Source organism: Echinococcus granulosus (assembly GCF_000524195.1).
Source record: "Echinococcus granulosus chromosome Unknown EG_S00114, whole genome shotgun sequence".
Taxonomy (NCBI): domain Eukaryota; kingdom Metazoa; phylum Platyhelminthes; class Cestoda; order Cyclophyllidea; family Taeniidae; genus Echinococcus; species Echinococcus granulosus.
In genome coordinates this window covers 61,387-78,705 of record NW_020170494.1, presented here as the reverse complement: position 1 = coordinate 78,705, position 17,319 = coordinate 61,387, and the positions used below count along the sequence as shown (strand labels likewise).

Here is a 17,319-nt window from a genome sequence, read left to right as displayed (position 1 = left end):
GAACCCAAAAATTGTTAGAATCCCGTACGTTCATTTTGGAAGTGCCATCGTGGTCAATGGCCGTAGCATACCTCGGTGTGCTTCAGATGCGATGGCGGCACTGTACTGTCTCACAAGCATGTCGATATGGCGAAGCACTTCAGAGCAGTCGGATTCTTTCTCACCGCTCCCATCAAAGAAGCTGTGTCTTTCGGCCTTGATGGGCGCTGACTTGAGGCTGACAAGGAGGAGGATTGCGGCGAACAGGGTGAATGAGGTGTAGCCCATTCTAAAATCGCTAAAAGGGTAAGAAAGTTGTGACATCAGTAATTAGTGGCAAAAAAACAGATGTATGTTTGATAAATAATTGCCCCATATTGGACTTAAGTGCGAGATCTAAACGCATTGTTCTGTTGACCACTTAGGATTTCCCCTTAACTGTTTATCAAATAATCAGCAACCTCGCCATTAAGATGTAAAGGATCGACAAGAATTGTCTGCACTCTCGAAAAAAAGCACATGGCTCGATGAGGCAACGCATGTATCATTTATGTTATGCGAGCTTTACCCATGCCTAACCATCTAGCTGATAGCTTAGTAATTTGGCGTAATTTTAGGACAATCTAAACTTTTATTATTCAAGAGCCTTTCTGAGGATGCAAACGACTTCGGCTACAGCTACAAAGTAATGCTCTAATTATTTTAGTAATATTGGGGTTTGTCTAAGAGTCGTAAAATTATTATTAGGTTTTAGCCTGTGTCCATTATTCATAATAACTTCAATGAGTGTTAACTCATACAGTAACTTTGGTCTTTAAACGGTAGATAAGTAAGCAGAAAATAAGGAGTAAACTGAGCATACCTTGCCATAGTCACCCTTTCTCGTTCTAGCTAAGAGCCGAGGCCTCTATATATACTTAAAGGGGGATAGTAAATGCTTTTGGCCAATAACTTTTGAGTGTGTCGATCCTCTTGAAAAAATACGTTTCAAATAAATTTGTTCTTCCCCAGGAACCAATCACAGAGTAGTTATTTCGGAATAGAGACCCATCCATTTTATGGAGCTTAGATGACACGGTTCATTGGAACACTTTTAATGCTATTTTGCATGTCAATGTTTTTAAAGGAAAAAGGGCTGATAAAAGGAATTGCTTCGGATGAGTTTATGTTTGTATGAGCACTGGCAACTGCTTACGGCAATTTAGCCAAATGCTTCATAGTATCTCTCTCCCATTATGTCCTGTGTGCAATCCATAATCCATCAAAGTGGTTGTTGAAAAACTAGTATTTAAGGGGAATTAACTTCTATGACAAATGCCACAAGACAATACATTAATTTGGGGGGTGTTGAATTTTCAAATCAATTTTTGACAAGCTGGAGAAGTTTAGAACATGTGTAATAAAGTCCTTGCGGTCAACTTTCGGAAGCACAAATACGCCATAGATAAACTGTTAAAGAATGAATCCCGATGGTGTAAGGATTCGCCTTCTTGCATTGATGAGACAAAAATTTTTGAGGCCTGGACGGGTTTGCAGGGTAAAAATAAAGTTAACACTAAATAGTTGCCAGCATAAATTTTTTACTAACTTTTTTAAATGCCTTTTAGATACAAAAATTCCAATAAATTAGATTGAAAAGACCTCTGCAATTGGTTTTAAGTTAAGTTTTTACGTTGGTTTCCAGATTCGTGGCCTGCCGACTTGTCATGCAAATTCCCAAAAGTAGTTTTCATTCCGTCTTATAGTCTACACTTAAAAAATTAAACAAACATTGCTTTACGATGAATGACCTTTTGAGCAATTTTACATAGATTTGTGTTGAGACAATTGAATGAGAGTATAACGAAGTTGAATGTGGGTTCTGACCAGCCGCCCCTTGAGTTAGTGGATCATGTCCCGGTTCCTGAGAACAGCAAATGCCTCCCTGTGTAACACTTCTACTCCAAAATTGACCTGGCTTTAAAATGATGAATAAATTGCCTTAGAGTATTTGCAATGAATATGAGAAATTTCTATCTAGACTGCTTATCTTTTAATGCGCCCAAAGCTTGGTTTTCTATGTTAAGCGAAAGGCAATTTTACCCACTTTGTCCGTTCTGCCTCTTATCTAGGTCACTCATATATTTATGGTTCTAACTTCAACCTTTCCTAAAATGAAGACGTAGTATGCTAATTTAGATCGTTTAAGAAGAGTAAATTTGATTGTAATACAAGAGTGATTTGATTGAGCCACTTCTCCATAACCTCTCGATGATGTACTGGCATCTGCAAATTTACAACCTCTCCTCAAATCTCTGATTACAAGTGCAACCGACAGAGGCAGCTGTCCAAGTAACTAAGGCTATCAGTCAAGAGTAAAAGATCTGGTAATGCAGAAAAACTCTTCATTAAGGAGGATTCTATAGCGAGGTGCATGGTTTTAAAACATTCAATTCAAATTCAAAAATACCTACAATCTTAATGTTAATCTGGAGCTTTCACCGCTTAACGAATAAATAGTTATTGAACCTCTCTCAAGTCACCAGCTTAGATGAAAACTGTCTGGTCTGGTCACTTTGGACACTTATAAATCTCTTGTTTGCTTTCCGGCTCCGCTAATGGCCTTAAACGACATCTGCTCCTCATTTATTGCTCAGTTTCATACAAACGATGGTCCGCAAAAGTCTCTTCAGTTGCTTTAAACAAATTAGGGTTAGGATTAAAACACTTCACTTCTGTTTTGCTACAGCTTGGGTCAGATACTACTATCATTTATGGCGAAAATTGCGTGATCAAGCAAACGGCATCGACTGACTTTTTACTTATAGGGATTTTTGAAAAGGAAAGGTATGAATAGTGAACTCTGGTGGGTAGCATGAATTATTTGAATGCTGGAATCTGTTCCCTCGGATCGTCCAACCGCATCATTAGTTTAAGCCAACTGTAAATACTCAAATATAGTTTGAAAATGGTGTACTTGTCTCTTGCGCTGGTCACGTGGATTGTATAGAAATTAAAATGATGCGTTCAAAATGCAGATAGCTCTGTACAACCGACGATACCATAAATAACATTTGAGGTCAAAAAATTAACTGCATTTAAACACCTCAAATTTTTGGAATGTTTAAATGAGAAAGCAAGATGTTGTGCTAATTTCAGAGTGCGGGATTACACCGTTTGGTTGTCGAGGAAGCTACATGGGGAAGTGGAACACAGTGTGCACTACTTCAACGAAAGAAATCAAAGTAATCTCCCATGCCAAGTTCTTCAAATTTGTGTAGGCTATGAAGTTCCACGGCATGATAATGGAGATCAAGGCAATCAAAATACCCCAACAGTTCAATGTAGCTAAATTTGTGCTTCTTATTCTTTGCAAACTTCTCATGCCTTGCCTGGGCATTTGAGAGACGAGTGGCTCATCAAAAGCAGGCGTGCTGAGAGGATGGCGAATGTCACACGTTTCATGTTAGAGTAAGTTATCGGGTGACAGCTGTGTGCTGGTGGACTTAATGTATTTACGATTGTGTGAGTCGATATTTTTCAAAGTGACTAAGGGAAATTGGTCATATTAAAAAGGACTAAGTCAATTCAAGTGGGTTTTTATATTAAAAATTATTTAATCCTGGAAGGATTCTTAAAATAGTCTTATCGCTTGTAAATGATCGCCACTACCATTCATAACTCTTGAAAACGGGATTTGGTTCGGCAGTGCCTTTTTTCCTGAAAGTACAACATCTACTCGCCTAAATTTCCATCCCAGCTTTTGTTTCGTATGCAAATGTATAATCTTAAGAAAGGGGGATGAACAAAATTACCCCTTTTAGTGCTTGAAAGAATTGCTAGATAGATTTTGGAGGCGCTTTTGTCTGTTCATGCATGCTTTTAGGATTTTCCCTTCCTATTTGATTTGGGAATATACCCATATCTTCATCGTCTACGCTAAGCATCACCAAAGGCTAAGTTCCTAATACTATAATCTCAAATCAGTGCATAAATTGAGAGTTGTTCTAAAGGTGTTGAATCCATCCTTAAGGGATCTGTTGCTAGAATTACACCACGTAAACCATTACGTGGTAGCCCGTTCTGCTGCTGCACATTTTTCAGATGCCGCAATATTTTGCTGACAAGTTTCTGCGTATTTGAAACCAAGACCAATGCGGGAATTTATAATGCGAGGCCCCAGAATAAGAGAAAAGTAGCAAGAAAGATGATGGGAAGTACTGGTAGGTAGACACATATCTGTGTTTCGCAATGCATACAGACAATCACGTTCACTTTTCAGACCCCTATAAATTCGAGTAAAGTATTATATCGACATATTTATTTGTATTTTCATCTTACCCATATCATTAGCCAGTCTGCTCCACTGTAACTGTTGTACTTGGTACAAGGTTCGTTAGTAAAGTTCTCAGAATCAAGTGAAATTGGTACGTCACCAGCAGAGAGACCTACAAGCATCACAGTTTCAAGCGATTACTAATCCGAATTTCCAAAAAACTTTTGCTTTGAAAATTTTACCATTGACGGATGTATCAAACCCGCAAATAGGTGTTCCAAATAAGTGATCTACCACTGCCTAGGATTGTTTAGATGCGCAGAGAAGGGATTATAGAAGAAACTTTTTAAATTACCAATTACAAATGCATGAAAATGAAATTGGTCAAAAGGATGTGGAACGGTGGTTAAGGGACCGGTTCACACTCTGTATTTTATCAGGACGTTTCCGATCACATTTACTTGAGGTGGCACATGGCGTACTGGGAGGAATTAATGAATCAAATGTCGAATTTTGTTTTGGCGTACGCATACTGGTTTAAAAACAATCTTAATCTGTATGTTTTTTGTCCTGATACTCTCTACCCCTTAAAAAGGTGAGTAACCTTACCTTTTCTTGGCCATAAGTTTAGTAAGGCTGAAACTCGTGTATTTGTTGCGAAATGCTACCAATGTTTGTGGGACGAAAATATCGTTTTATCAAAGTGAGGTTGTGGGTAGAAACCTTCCTATATCTTCAAGTCTACTCCTTTTAACAATCAAACTTAAATCCACTCTATCTACTCACACAAAGTAAAATAAATGTTTTTTGCTATCTATTTGATCCAAAAATAATGATTAACACAATGAACTGGTAGGCGTTGCCTGTATTGCTCGAAAGAATCCAAATCATATGTCTTCAGGGCTTATTTACAAAGGACGCATTATATCATCAATTTATATAAACTTATACGATCATCGGCACAACTGCAATATGCAAATCCGACTGGTGATGTGTTTGCATAATGTAGGCCACTAAACTCAAAGCGCGCTGGAAGAGCTTAACCGAACACTTGACTAGAATTAACTTAAAAATTGCGACCTCCCTCACTTTAATTGCATAAGTCTAAATTGTATCAAGCATCCCTAGGTGTGCTCATTTGTAATTAGACTAGAGATCGGTGGTAATTTCGTACCTTCAATCCCAACTGCCTCAAGAAATTCAATTTTAATTGGGTAGCTGATCGCACCATCGCCAACTTGTTTTACTTCGCAATTAGCTTATTCCTTAAAGGATGAACAAGTTCTTTTATTTTTTGTTTTAATGCTCCGGGTACGATTATTCACATTTAATCAAATTGAATCAAGTAATTTAGAAATGTGAATTGGCCCTTTTGAAGCCAAATCCAGTAGCTTGTTGTCTGCACATTCACCCTCTGTACATTTTGAACCGCTGGATTAATGCCAAAATAGTAGAATAAGATTATATTGCCACACCATTCAGCAGAATAATAATCACCACCTCGGACTATCAATTAGCATAGGCAGAAAGCGCTATAAAAGGCGCCGACCTCGAAGTGGTAGGCACTGGTTAACTGATACAATGAACGCTATCCTGTCACTACTGTTGCTGCTGTCGGCGACAACCTTAGTAGATGTGTCGGCGGGCGCGATCAAGAAGCCGGTGGATGGCGATCTGAAACTCCTGGACGGAGACAACTTTGCCTCAGGTACAGTGGCGGTGTATCGCGGCTACGCGTGGGGCCGCGTCTGCGACGATAACTGGTCCATCCGTGAGGCAAACGTGGTCTGCCGCCAACTCGGACTAGGCTTTGCTGTGCGTGCTCTCAAGCGCAACAAATTTCATTCTGTTAGTGGACGTAAGTACCAGCTAATGCTCCTTGTCTCTCTTCCCCCTTCTCGGCTTCCCTTTCTTGACGGTTTTAGGTAATGATGCATACCTTTCAGATTTCACTGAAAAGCTTTCTAGGGTTTAGGTATGAAGTGGCGCAGCAATACTGACTCAAGTCAATGAATAATGGCTGCAAAATAATCTAGATGACAACGTAGTAAAAAAAAGAAATTGTAAATATGATCACACCTTTTTGATTGGTGGTCATATATAAGGGGCTAGATATTTAATTCAATTATATATATCAGGCATTGTGCAAACTCTGATCTTTTTACGCCATAATCCTGCTGCAGGTGAAGATTTAATAGGTCTCCATGCAAGAATTGAAAGGGAGTGATCACCCTATATTTCGAGTGACTATCTTTTCAGCGCTAGGACTCACTACTCTTAAGACATGCTTTCTTTTCGTTGAAAGGCATGTAGACAAACTGAACATTTAGTGATTCAGGCATTGGGCATGAACGAAGCGGGAGTGTTCATACTGATTATTCCAGAGGACATATTCAAAATTTAATGTTCTTTAGGGTGACTCTTTAGTATTTTAAAATTATGGCATTGGGTAGCTTTCCATTTGAGTATCAGGATACTAAAACCATAGGGGGTAATGTGACGCAGGTCAAGAATGCAGCTGTCAAATCATGAGGCCTCTGGGTCCAAATTTACAAAAAGTGCTTTTTTCTGTCCTTAGTTTATATCCTTTATAAATTAATGAAAGTTTTTTGATAATAATGTATGGTACAACTTGGAATCAGTTCTTTTTTGGTTAAGTGCTGTAAAATATCAAGTTCTTAAACATAAATCACCTTTTCAAAATAAGCTCAATGCACTCCAATTATTGTTTTTTGCAAAAGATCTTTCAAAAAGCAATTAAAATGGGTTATTTTATGCCCACTACTCAATGTTCCAAATTATTCGACCCGGAGGTATTAACAAAACACCAGATACACCGCTGGTCTCGAGGGACTGGCAATAAGCTACTCAGATTTGTTCGTGGCCGAAAAATTAAGGTAGTAGCTATTTGTCGTTGCGCTAAAGCATATTTACACGCACCCTTCTTTGAGACAGTCATTAAAAATTTGGTGCTTTACTGCTAATAATCCAAGCGACTCCGGTAAAGCGTACGTATATAATGCCGCCGTAATGTTCCTGCAATTTCATAACTTTTATTGATGCTCAGTGGCCAATGTAAAAATCATTGACAGTCCCTTAAGTTTACATGTTTTTTCCATTACTGTCTTGTTAATTTGTCAAAAGTACTAAGGTCCGTTGATAATGCATTAATTCACCAAATTACATTAGTCGTCTTTTCGTTCAGGAAACTGGTGATATAATCCCACATTTTGAAGAAATCCATTAGCAGTTTATGAAAAAGCACAGTTTTTGACTATACATTCATCTAACATAGGACTAAATTCCTTTTTTAATTACAAGTCCTAGAGATCGGTATGGAATTCAACTTGGGGAAGGTCTCTGGGACGCTTCGTGGGCATTCACAAAAAGGTCACATGCTCTAGGCTCCCCTTCTGATTAACGGCAGATCGTAAGACTGGATCATTATAAAGGGTCAACATATAATAGGACTTTATGTAAACCAGCGACAGAGAAAGACAGTGTTAGCATTTCCTATGTGGGATGCAACTGAGAATATTGAGGTCACTCAGATCACAAGGAACGTCTAAATCAAAAGTGAGGAAGGGAGGCTTTGGTGTCTGCTATAGCAAATACTCAAAATACCAAATTAATTCACCCCCTGCCTCTAAACGGAATATAAATGTTGCTATCACTGACTTACAACGGTGAAGCCTTCGATCGAGGTCAAAAGACTTGGGACAATGCATTGTGAGAAGGGGTCAAACGTTGGAAGTGCGTGGGGATATCCGTGTAGCATTACGACGTTAAATAAAACAGAAACTAACAGGCGATTGCAATGTGTCAGGTAACTACTTTATGGACAACGTGCGGTGCCTCGGGAATGAGACACGTCTGATTGACTGCAAATTCGACGGCTGGGCGCGTCACGACTGCGCGGAGCACGAGGACGCGGGCGTGCAGTGCGCACAGGACACCAGTCCACGCGCCAAAATCTCTTGGAATCCCCTCCGGCTGGACTACACCAGGGAGGAGCTCGAAAAGCTCGCCAAGGTGGGTTGGTGAGGATGTATGTTCTTCTACTACTCATGTACTTTTGAGGTTTCAACCAACTTGATTAAACTCAAATTCGCCAAAATCAGCGTTTTATTCATTAAAATAGAAAAAGCTGTCTCAATTGATGTGGAAGCCTCTTCTTCCCAATGTTCCTTTTCAGATGCTTTAACTATTATTGTGATAGGTTTCTTACCTATCCTTTTTCATTAAGATGGCTTATAAATTTAAACTAAATGCAGTTATTAACCAATAAAGATATGTCTTATTAATTTTCCGTTTCTTATTATTATTTTCTTTTAGTTTTATTAGCTTCATCTATCGTTTCTAATACCTTAATTGCACTGACAAGAATTTTGCCGTTTTAGTCTAGGATTGACAGTCATGCTTGATTTTTAACATAATTTCAATTTTCGCAGTGGAAGACACACGAACTTTGGCGAATTCTGATTTTGAACCGATTTGCATAACACACTTTAGGGTGCTTAGTAAAATCAAATTATTACCCCTCAAACGCATTCAAGTGCAGGTTGGTCCACATTTGCATAATGTTTTGCCCCTTAATACACCATCAGTAAACCACAGGTGATGCGAAGTAGATTTATTTTTTGTTGTTGAGACATGTCAGTAATTATGGAAAGTTATCAAGATGGATATTTGAACAGCAGGTGTACAGCTTGAAGTTATGAAGGCCCGTTTATGCCTTTTGAATGTTGGTTTTTTATGTTTGTTAGGAACCCCTATTCTTTAGGCATATTTTTGTTTGAATTTAAGTAATTGCGTGATTACATTACATTAAGCGCTGCATTATATTAGGGAAGACAATAGCTTGAAATGCAGTTCTCGGACTTTCCCGGGATGTTGTATCCGCATTCTTAGATTACCTAATAACGGGGAATTGGATGGTATTATTTATATAATAAAAAAATGGAAAGTCAATGCCATCCAGCTCAAAGCGGCAACTTGTTGTAGGTTTCATTCAGGCTAAAGAACAGAGGCACGAGTGGTTTATACCAGGTGAAGGAACTAAACACCACGCAAGCAGTGGATGACGCGCAGATTCTCATCATTCAACCGAAAGACGGCGAGGCTGGAGCCCTCTGTCCAGACGACTTCACCACAATGGACGCAATCGTCGCTTGCAAACAAACTAACTCTGGTATCGGTGGACGCATTGCAGAGGCGAGTCTGTTTGGTCTTATTTTCCGGGGCCACTGTAATTGTAGGTAATCAAGAATAAATAGTAAATCTGTTGGTGTTTATCACAGTCGCACCCTGTTGAGGTAGGATTCCATCTCACCCTCCACGGTAATTCAGGCCTTCCTCCAGTAATATTGCAAAGAATTATTTTGCTCAAAATAAGAACTATACAAGACATTTTTGCAGTATTAAAAGGTTCTGGTGGTAAACCATAAGCTGCATTTATATCTCGGACAGATCTAAAATTAGGTTTTATTTAACTGCGAGACCTTGAATTATGGTCATAAAATAAGTACAACTTCTTTGATGGATTTGAAACCTTATGCGGTCTATAATATTTTAATTTACGCATCATTTTACAAATTCTGAAGCCGTAAAAATTGTTGAGCACATGATAGCTCATTTCTATGCAATATATTGTCGCGGCACTCAAATCGTAGTCAACAAACTGCTCAAAAAGCGGTCTAAATGTGGCTTTTGACTTCTGCTTTAATTTGCTATGACACAAGAGACGCAATCGTAGGCCGGCGAACTTGAAGTGACATTAGACGAGAGGATGGTAGACACACGAGTTGCTTTGAGGTACATTAACTGAACTAGTTCTTGAAATTAATAAGCAGTCTGACAGATAAACCAAAAGTAGCGGCATATTGCTGACGGTAATAACCTCAGCCATCTGCCTCTTGGTCAAGTATTAGCCAGATGCTTCGGGTCAGCAGAATTTACGGATATTTATTAGACCATTCCGAAGCGTCCGCGTTTTGTTATAACCTTTGCCAATGAACCTGTTTTCGTCATTACTGTAAAAACTCCTACCATGGCCTACTGGTCATTCAGGTACCGATCCCAACGGCAAATTATCAAAGACATGCTTTCTAAATTCGTCATACCAAGCTGATAAAGGTGGAAATTATTCCTGATAGAACTGGAAAGCTAGTTATGGTGACAAATTTATCAAATTAGGTCCAAAACAGTCTAATTTTGACGATCACCGCAAGAAAAGTTTAGATTTATTTAATAAAGCTGCCGCTGCCTTGACAATGGGGAAATTATATCTGATTTTATCGATCAAATTTTTCAGGTAGTGGCATGACTGAAAACATCTAAGCTCTGGGATTGCTTTGGCACCGCAATAAACCGCTGCATTTTCTCTTAAGGGCTTCAAAGACTTTTTGATATGTCGAACGAGAGCCTTCGCCTAATCGGTGTCATCAGAAAGATTTTAATGAACACGACATTGTTTGGTTTTCCAAGCAGCATTTTCGCTATCAAGTTAGATGCCTTGCCAGTAGACTAAACGACATTTGCCATTTGCTTTAAGAATGTAAGCAACCAATATATGTTGACTGCATTATAAGACTCGCTTAAATTTTTCTCAGACGATATACAGTTTAGGAAGAAGTAAAACACTGTTTCTACTTTCATTCTGTAGATTTAACCCAATTTAAAACTCTGGGTGCTGGTCTGTAAAATGCACTGTTTCTCTAACCACGGGATAGTAAGTTGTAAGGTCGGCCCTTTACAAAGTTAGAGTCCTAACTTTTACTGTGGATAACAGAAACGCTAAGTTTATCGCTTCTGTCAATTATTTTTTTTGTAAAATGAAAATTGCATTGTGGTTTCGAAAACAATTTCGACAGATTCGATCTAAGCATTCAATCTCTTAGGGCTCTCAATTTAGAGCTTGGTCAGTTTTTTACTGAGACTGATTTCACTGGAACCTTCAGTGCCAGCCCTGGCTATGTCCTTGTTATGATCTCTACCAATCCCACATTTGACATTTTACCAAGCTTGAATTTTATCTCATGTATAATCTTCAACCCTAGTCTAGTTTATACCCTCCATATGTCTGTTTTTTCGCTGTGCTCAGCTTATCTATTGTAAAAGAGGGAGGCGTTCGAATATAAAGGAAGATGTATAAAATAAATTCTTCATTCAATGCAGAAAAAAGTAATAGTAAGTTGTGAAAACAAGGAACTGATTATTTTGGCAAATGCCTAGAATAAGTATCCTGAAGTGACAAAGATCATACTTCAAGAAAAATCTCTTAATTATGTTCTGATTCCACTTTTTTCTTTTGTGTGCCTTTCGCATGTTTTATTTAGCGTTCTTATATGCTATACACGTTCTCGGTGCGCATACGCCTCTCAGTATTGAAGCACTTGTAAATGCTCTCTTCCAGATCCCTTTGGTGAGTGATGTCTTTCCTGCAATGAAGCATGTGGCCATTATTGGACATTGCTTTGGCAACGAGACCAGTCTTGACCAGTGCAAACACTACGTGGACCCGAACGGTGTCAAATGCAAATCAACAAAAGCAGTTGCCGTTGCCTGTCAAGATAGTAAGGGGTCATAGCCACCAGCTAACGATTTTTTGTAGATACTGGTGTCTCACCCAATCATTTTGATTAACAGTGGAGAGGAATGCTTTGAGATCATTTATAGATGGATGGAATAAGCTTCCTGTATAATTAGGATTAATACAAATTGAAAATCTATGTTTGAATTAAAAGCTTTTTTTGACTAATTTGGTTCGTGGGCAATGGAGAAAAGAATAGCTAAATAGTGAATTTCTAGTGTACATTCGCGAATGGAAGAAAAAAATTGTCTTATTAAGCGGGTAAATTTAACGCTTTTCTAACCGATGGTAAATCAGATCGCTCACCTATACACCCTTAACCTTGACAGTCGAATTGAGGTTCAGTTGACAGATTGGCTGGGGAAGAGGCAGCAAACCTTATTGTTTTTTAACTCTGTTAACTCGCCTCTTCAGAGTTACCGGATCTCACATCGGACATTGAGCAACTGGAGAATTCAGTGCACATTCAAAGACTTCGACTGTGGCATTTGCAGTGTGCACTTGAAGAGCACTGCTTCCCAGACAGTGTCTACACCTACATCGCCAACAATCCCGGTAAGTCTCGGTAAAATTCAAGCAAAATAGATCCCCTTTATTAGGACTAGCTAGATTTCTAAACAATGGGATGAGCTAGCAGATAACCTGAAACGCAGCCACGTAAATAGGCTGAAGTCAATAACTTTTAAATGGGTAAAAGAAACACGCATACCTCTTGCAGATTTTGTCACCTTTTGAACCTTTGATTGTACTTATTTCCTTTAAGCAAACAACATTACTAAATTGCTTAATCTTCTGGCATACGACCGGATTGGCCTTGAATTGACTGAAATTGCATTATTGGTCCTTGAATGGTTAGGATGTAACTATTTCATTTCACCATAAAAGGGCGATACTATTGGGATACACGAACTCTGATTCGCTTTTCTTCGATCACAAAGAACGTCGGGATGGCGCCTTTTCTGCCCGCCCTCATACCCGAACACTGGGAATGGCACCCGTGCCATGCGTAAGTCATTTTTCTATCTCTATTGCCTCTTGGACAAATCCACTAGGCCTGAATAATCTATTCACTCTACATCAATCATAAATATTAATTTCCCTATCTCCATACTACTACTCATTCATTCGGCCAAGCTTTGGGTAGGTTTTATGAATTTATTCTAAAAATTGACAAGCTTGCGATCCTAGAGCAAAAAGTAATTGATATATTTTGTCTATAGAATGCAACTTCTAGCCGAAGAAATGTGACATAGTAGGTGATGCATGAAATTGCAATATTTTATTTGAACCGTACGCATTCAAGGCTGTTTGCCTCTCAAAATAAACGTGATTACACAGTAATGCATCCCCGTTTTCCATCAGTTTTCAGTTCTGTGTTACAATAATACCGCAAATACCTAGTGAACCCACAGGCATATATCCCGTCATTCAGTGCCCAAATTGTTAGAAAAATTGGCTTATTTCTACGGAAAACAACCAACGCCATGCCACAGTGGACTTTTAATTGTCAATTCAAGACGCAAGTATCCTGCAAGAAAGCCATAAGATATTCACTGGAGGAGTAAAACAACCTCTGCTAATGCTGTTCACGTTTATACGTAATTTAACTTATTCAAATGCTAGTTCGCACGTGAAGCAGCTGGGCAAACTTATTTGTATCTCTCTGATACAAAAATGGGAGCCAAAATCTGACATCACCTTTACGTAAAATAGACATCAAAATCTAAGTGTATAATTACGCAAAAATATTTATAATTTGAATCTAAGAACGAACGTCTGACTGATCTCCTTATCAATCTTTTGCATTAGGTATGGGGGATTAACTTATTTAGACGGAAACGCATTCCACACGTTATTCTAAATATTCGCCAATTTGAATGTTATGGAAAGACGATCGTCTTCTATGCCCCATTAGGCACTACCACAGCATGAAAGTGTTCGGTAGTTACGAGGTTATTGACATAATGGAACGTCTCGTCTCCTACGGGCACAAGGCGAGCTTCTGTCTGGAGGACAACCACTGCGAAAAAAACGTCACGAAGCATTTCTTCTGCAGTAATGTAATGGACACCAAGGGGAAGCAAGGTGGGTGTGTAAATGAAGTGTTTGCATATGCACACACGTTAAGGCATTCGAATTTGTGAGTGGTTTAGATCCTAAATGTAGAACCAAACAAGCAAATTCGTCGGCTACGAAATTTTGCACCAATTTAATAGAGAAGTAGAGTCTGATTTAATGCTTACAAATCCATGTACTGTTAAAACAAAATTTTAGCTATTGAATTTTCCTTCGCTGCGAATAAATTGATGAACAAACAGATTAAATTAAATTTGCACTGAATTAATGCAATGATTTTTAGACCTACTTGGGATAGAAAAAAATAAAATGTACTTAAATGAATGTATTTATGCACTAGGTATTAGTCCAGGATGTCAGGACGAGTACTTCTTCAACTACGATTGCCAGTGGGTTGATATCACCGATCTTCCAGTCGGTGATTACACTTACCAGGTGATATAATTAAATCCTCTCTAATTTAACGAATAAAGGTAATTGATAGTTTGCCAGAAACTACGGTACTATAAAGATAATTATATACCTTTGATAGATCATCAAAGAAGAACACGGCTTAGCATAAGTAAATAACGAAATTCTCCTTTTTTATTCATAATTACAATCTGAGAAGTTTCATCTGTATCAATAACCGTTGCACAATATTCATTCTAGCAAGTCATGAAGTGCGTTTGATTACTAGCTTAAAATAGAATATGTTGTGAGTCGAACTAGCTATTAATAATGCATATTGAGCGTTGCATTTGTTTTCTTTTTTGTTTACAAGGGGTCCGAGCACCATTTGCACACGCCAAATAACAGTCATATGTAATTGAATTTTATCGTTTTCTCCACAGGTTACCTACAACCCGCATTACTTGGTTCCTGAAAGCAACTACTTCAATAATGCCGTCACCTGTAAGATGCAGTACCGTGGCAATTGGGGACGTTTCTATGGTTGTAAAATAGTACATCCATTTGAACTTCTGTAGAGCGGATCGTCCTTACTTCTACAGACTACTTTAAACCAAGTCCTAGCCGATTAAACTTAGCAGTTATTGTATGCTTTTAGTTGACTACTGTGCTTCACATTTTATCACTGACTTCACCACAATAGCTACTTAAATTATTTAAGTAAAGACAGTGGACTATCTCACTTTTTGAACATTTGTGGGGCTGCACATGCATAATGCTCAAGCATGCTAGTAGGTGAGCCCAACAGACAATGCATAACTTTGAAAGAAGCACACTTTTACAAGACCAAGATTGTGTTTATTCGTGGATCTTGCTTACCGTATTTAACAGTCAGTAAAAACGTTAGGGGAATTGCCAATAGATGCCTTCACCAGCATACTCCTGGTGTAAAACCAATCTCTATGCATTTTCCTAAATATATTTAAAAGGATTATGATAGTTTTTACATTCATCATATCGATGCGCAGAAGTGCTGAAGATTAAGATCAAGAGTACCTGGTTGGTGCAGCCCTTCTGTCATTTAACTGCAATTTACCTTTTCCATAGGAAGTTTTAAATATCTCTCACTCTTTCCGAATAAACTTTTCGAATGACTGGCCCATCAATTTCTTTATTTCTTTATCTACTCTCTCTAGAAAGGTTGTCAAATACTGAACTAGATTCTTGACCACAATAAGCTAAATAACCATCCAAACAGTTCACTCCGCTCCATTTGTGATTCAAGAATTAAGGCTTGCGTTTTGGCAAGTACGCAGTAAAGGCCCAGAACAGACTAAAATTTAAGTAAACTTTGTGCTGGTATTTAAAGTCGAGCAGTTAACTATGGGCGTCTCTTTACTTTTTATGTGCTGTTATTTCAATATACTGAGCAATGCAAAAGTGCGTTTCTTTCCTATTTTAAATGTATGCTCACAGAAAATGGACGTAGATGTCTAGCTCATTTGCCCTTTGTTTATGCGATCTGTCAATTGGAGTACCTAAAATGGGCACTTTTTAGCGTGCAGTGTGCAGATAGCCCGTCCACTTGGCTTGGGAGGGGCTCTAACGCACTAACCTCAAGACTAAACTTACAAATATGAGAAGACACAGTCATCGGCATTTATTTACCCTTCAATTATAGTCCATTTAAACCTTTGGAAATCTTTTATTTGGGTTTCAGATCATTTGTTTTGACAAATACGAGTTTAAAAGCCATTAGATCTTTAACATCCAAATTTTAATGAAGTATGAAGCACCCAATGACCCTCATTCTTTGGCTCGTGCGACTGTCAACGGTGCGTCACCACGTCAAAATATTACAAAGTTAGCAGTGCTTTGCGTCATATTGTGGTGCAAGTAAACTTCATATTCTGTCCTACGTGATTGGCATAAACTGCAAGATTGCCATGGTGACAGCTATTGAAGCGCAGACAGGAATGCAGGGCTTTCCTCTTCTATAATTCAAAACTCATTTCAAACAGTGCATTGCAATAGCGTTAGCTGGTATTGGTAAACTTCCAACTCCAAGTATTTAGTGACCTAGTTGACCATCAAAAGATGGAATCCATTTCGATTTCAATTTCGGAAGCATATATCCACCATTCGATTTGGCTAAAATCTGGTACAATGGACAGTTACCGATATTATCAACATTATTTCTAAAAAAATTTTATATAAGCTCCATGGATTACATCAACTATTAGAACGGATGTCTGCACGTGCCGTTTCTGTAAAAAGTAATAAATATTCTGCAGTTTAAGTCGGATTTTGTTTCTTCTGTAAGATAAACCCAGCATACCCCACACTGTCACACTCCTTTCCACAAAAACTTCCCCTCCCCCTTTAATAGTTTATTTCTCTTAATTAAATCGCACCTGGGAGACATCAACCCCCTAAACAAGCTCCGCCACAATCAAAAAATGTTCTACTAGGATAGGTAATTAACTATAAAAAGCATGCACGCGCTTTCAAAATTGCTCTGAAGTGTGACATACTCGAATGAAAAAGCGAGTGATCAAGTTAAATTAGTTTGGACTGATGTGCCAGTACTTCGCAGAGCCTTTAAAGCAAAGCAGACGCTTAAGATACCTTTTTACATAATCTTTATCTCCTCTTAAGGAAATGTGGTCGTTCTCTAATCAGCTCCCATCCGATTTAACATTAGGTGAATTTTGGAATCAACTGCTTTCCCTCCCCAAATAATGCAAGAGCCAAAAACACGCCTCCTAAAATCTTCATTTGATATAAAATATGGTTGGTTTAGTACATTCGTTTTCTCTTCGACCGAATGTTTTAGCAAACAGACTTTGATGCAACGCTGGTAGAGGAAAGAATGGGATAAATGGCGCATAAATGAGTTTCGTGGAATCGCAACAGCCTTTCATTTGGGCATTGAAATCGCACGGTTGACAAAGTCACTGCAAGGCAGACGAAAAGACAGGCTAATTAGGTCAAAGAGACAGTTGCCTCATCCTAATAACCAAGAAAT

General features: G+C 38.5%; 2 protein-coding genes across 2 annotated transcripts; one reads left to right on the top strand and one right to left on the bottom strand. All coding sequences in view use genetic code 11, as the record gives it.

Annotated features, from left to right (window-relative positions):
- Positions 1–30: 30 nt before the first annotated feature.
- EGR_08655 (hypothetical protein) lies at positions 31–267 on the bottom strand (the record flags this gene model as incomplete). Its single annotated transcript, XM_024497904.1, has 1 exon — positions 31–267. The coding sequence occupies one exon, from the start codon at positions 265–267 to the stop codon at positions 31–33; it is 237 nt and encodes a 78-aa protein (XP_024347674.1).
- A 5,548-nt stretch (positions 268–5,815) lies between these two features.
- Positions 5,816–14,869, top strand: EGR_08654 (Lysyl oxidase; the record flags this gene model as incomplete). The annotated part of the gene is made up of 9 exons (XM_024497903.1): positions 5,816–6,092; positions 8,061–8,274; positions 9,250–9,452; positions 11,626–11,808; positions 12,240–12,380; positions 12,711–12,831; positions 13,741–13,910; positions 14,242–14,336; positions 14,735–14,869. 9 exons carry the CDS (start codon positions 5,816–5,818, stop codon positions 14,867–14,869), a joined length of 1,539 nt encoding a protein of 512 aa, XP_024347673.1.
- Positions 14,870–17,319: the final 2,450 nt, after the last annotated feature.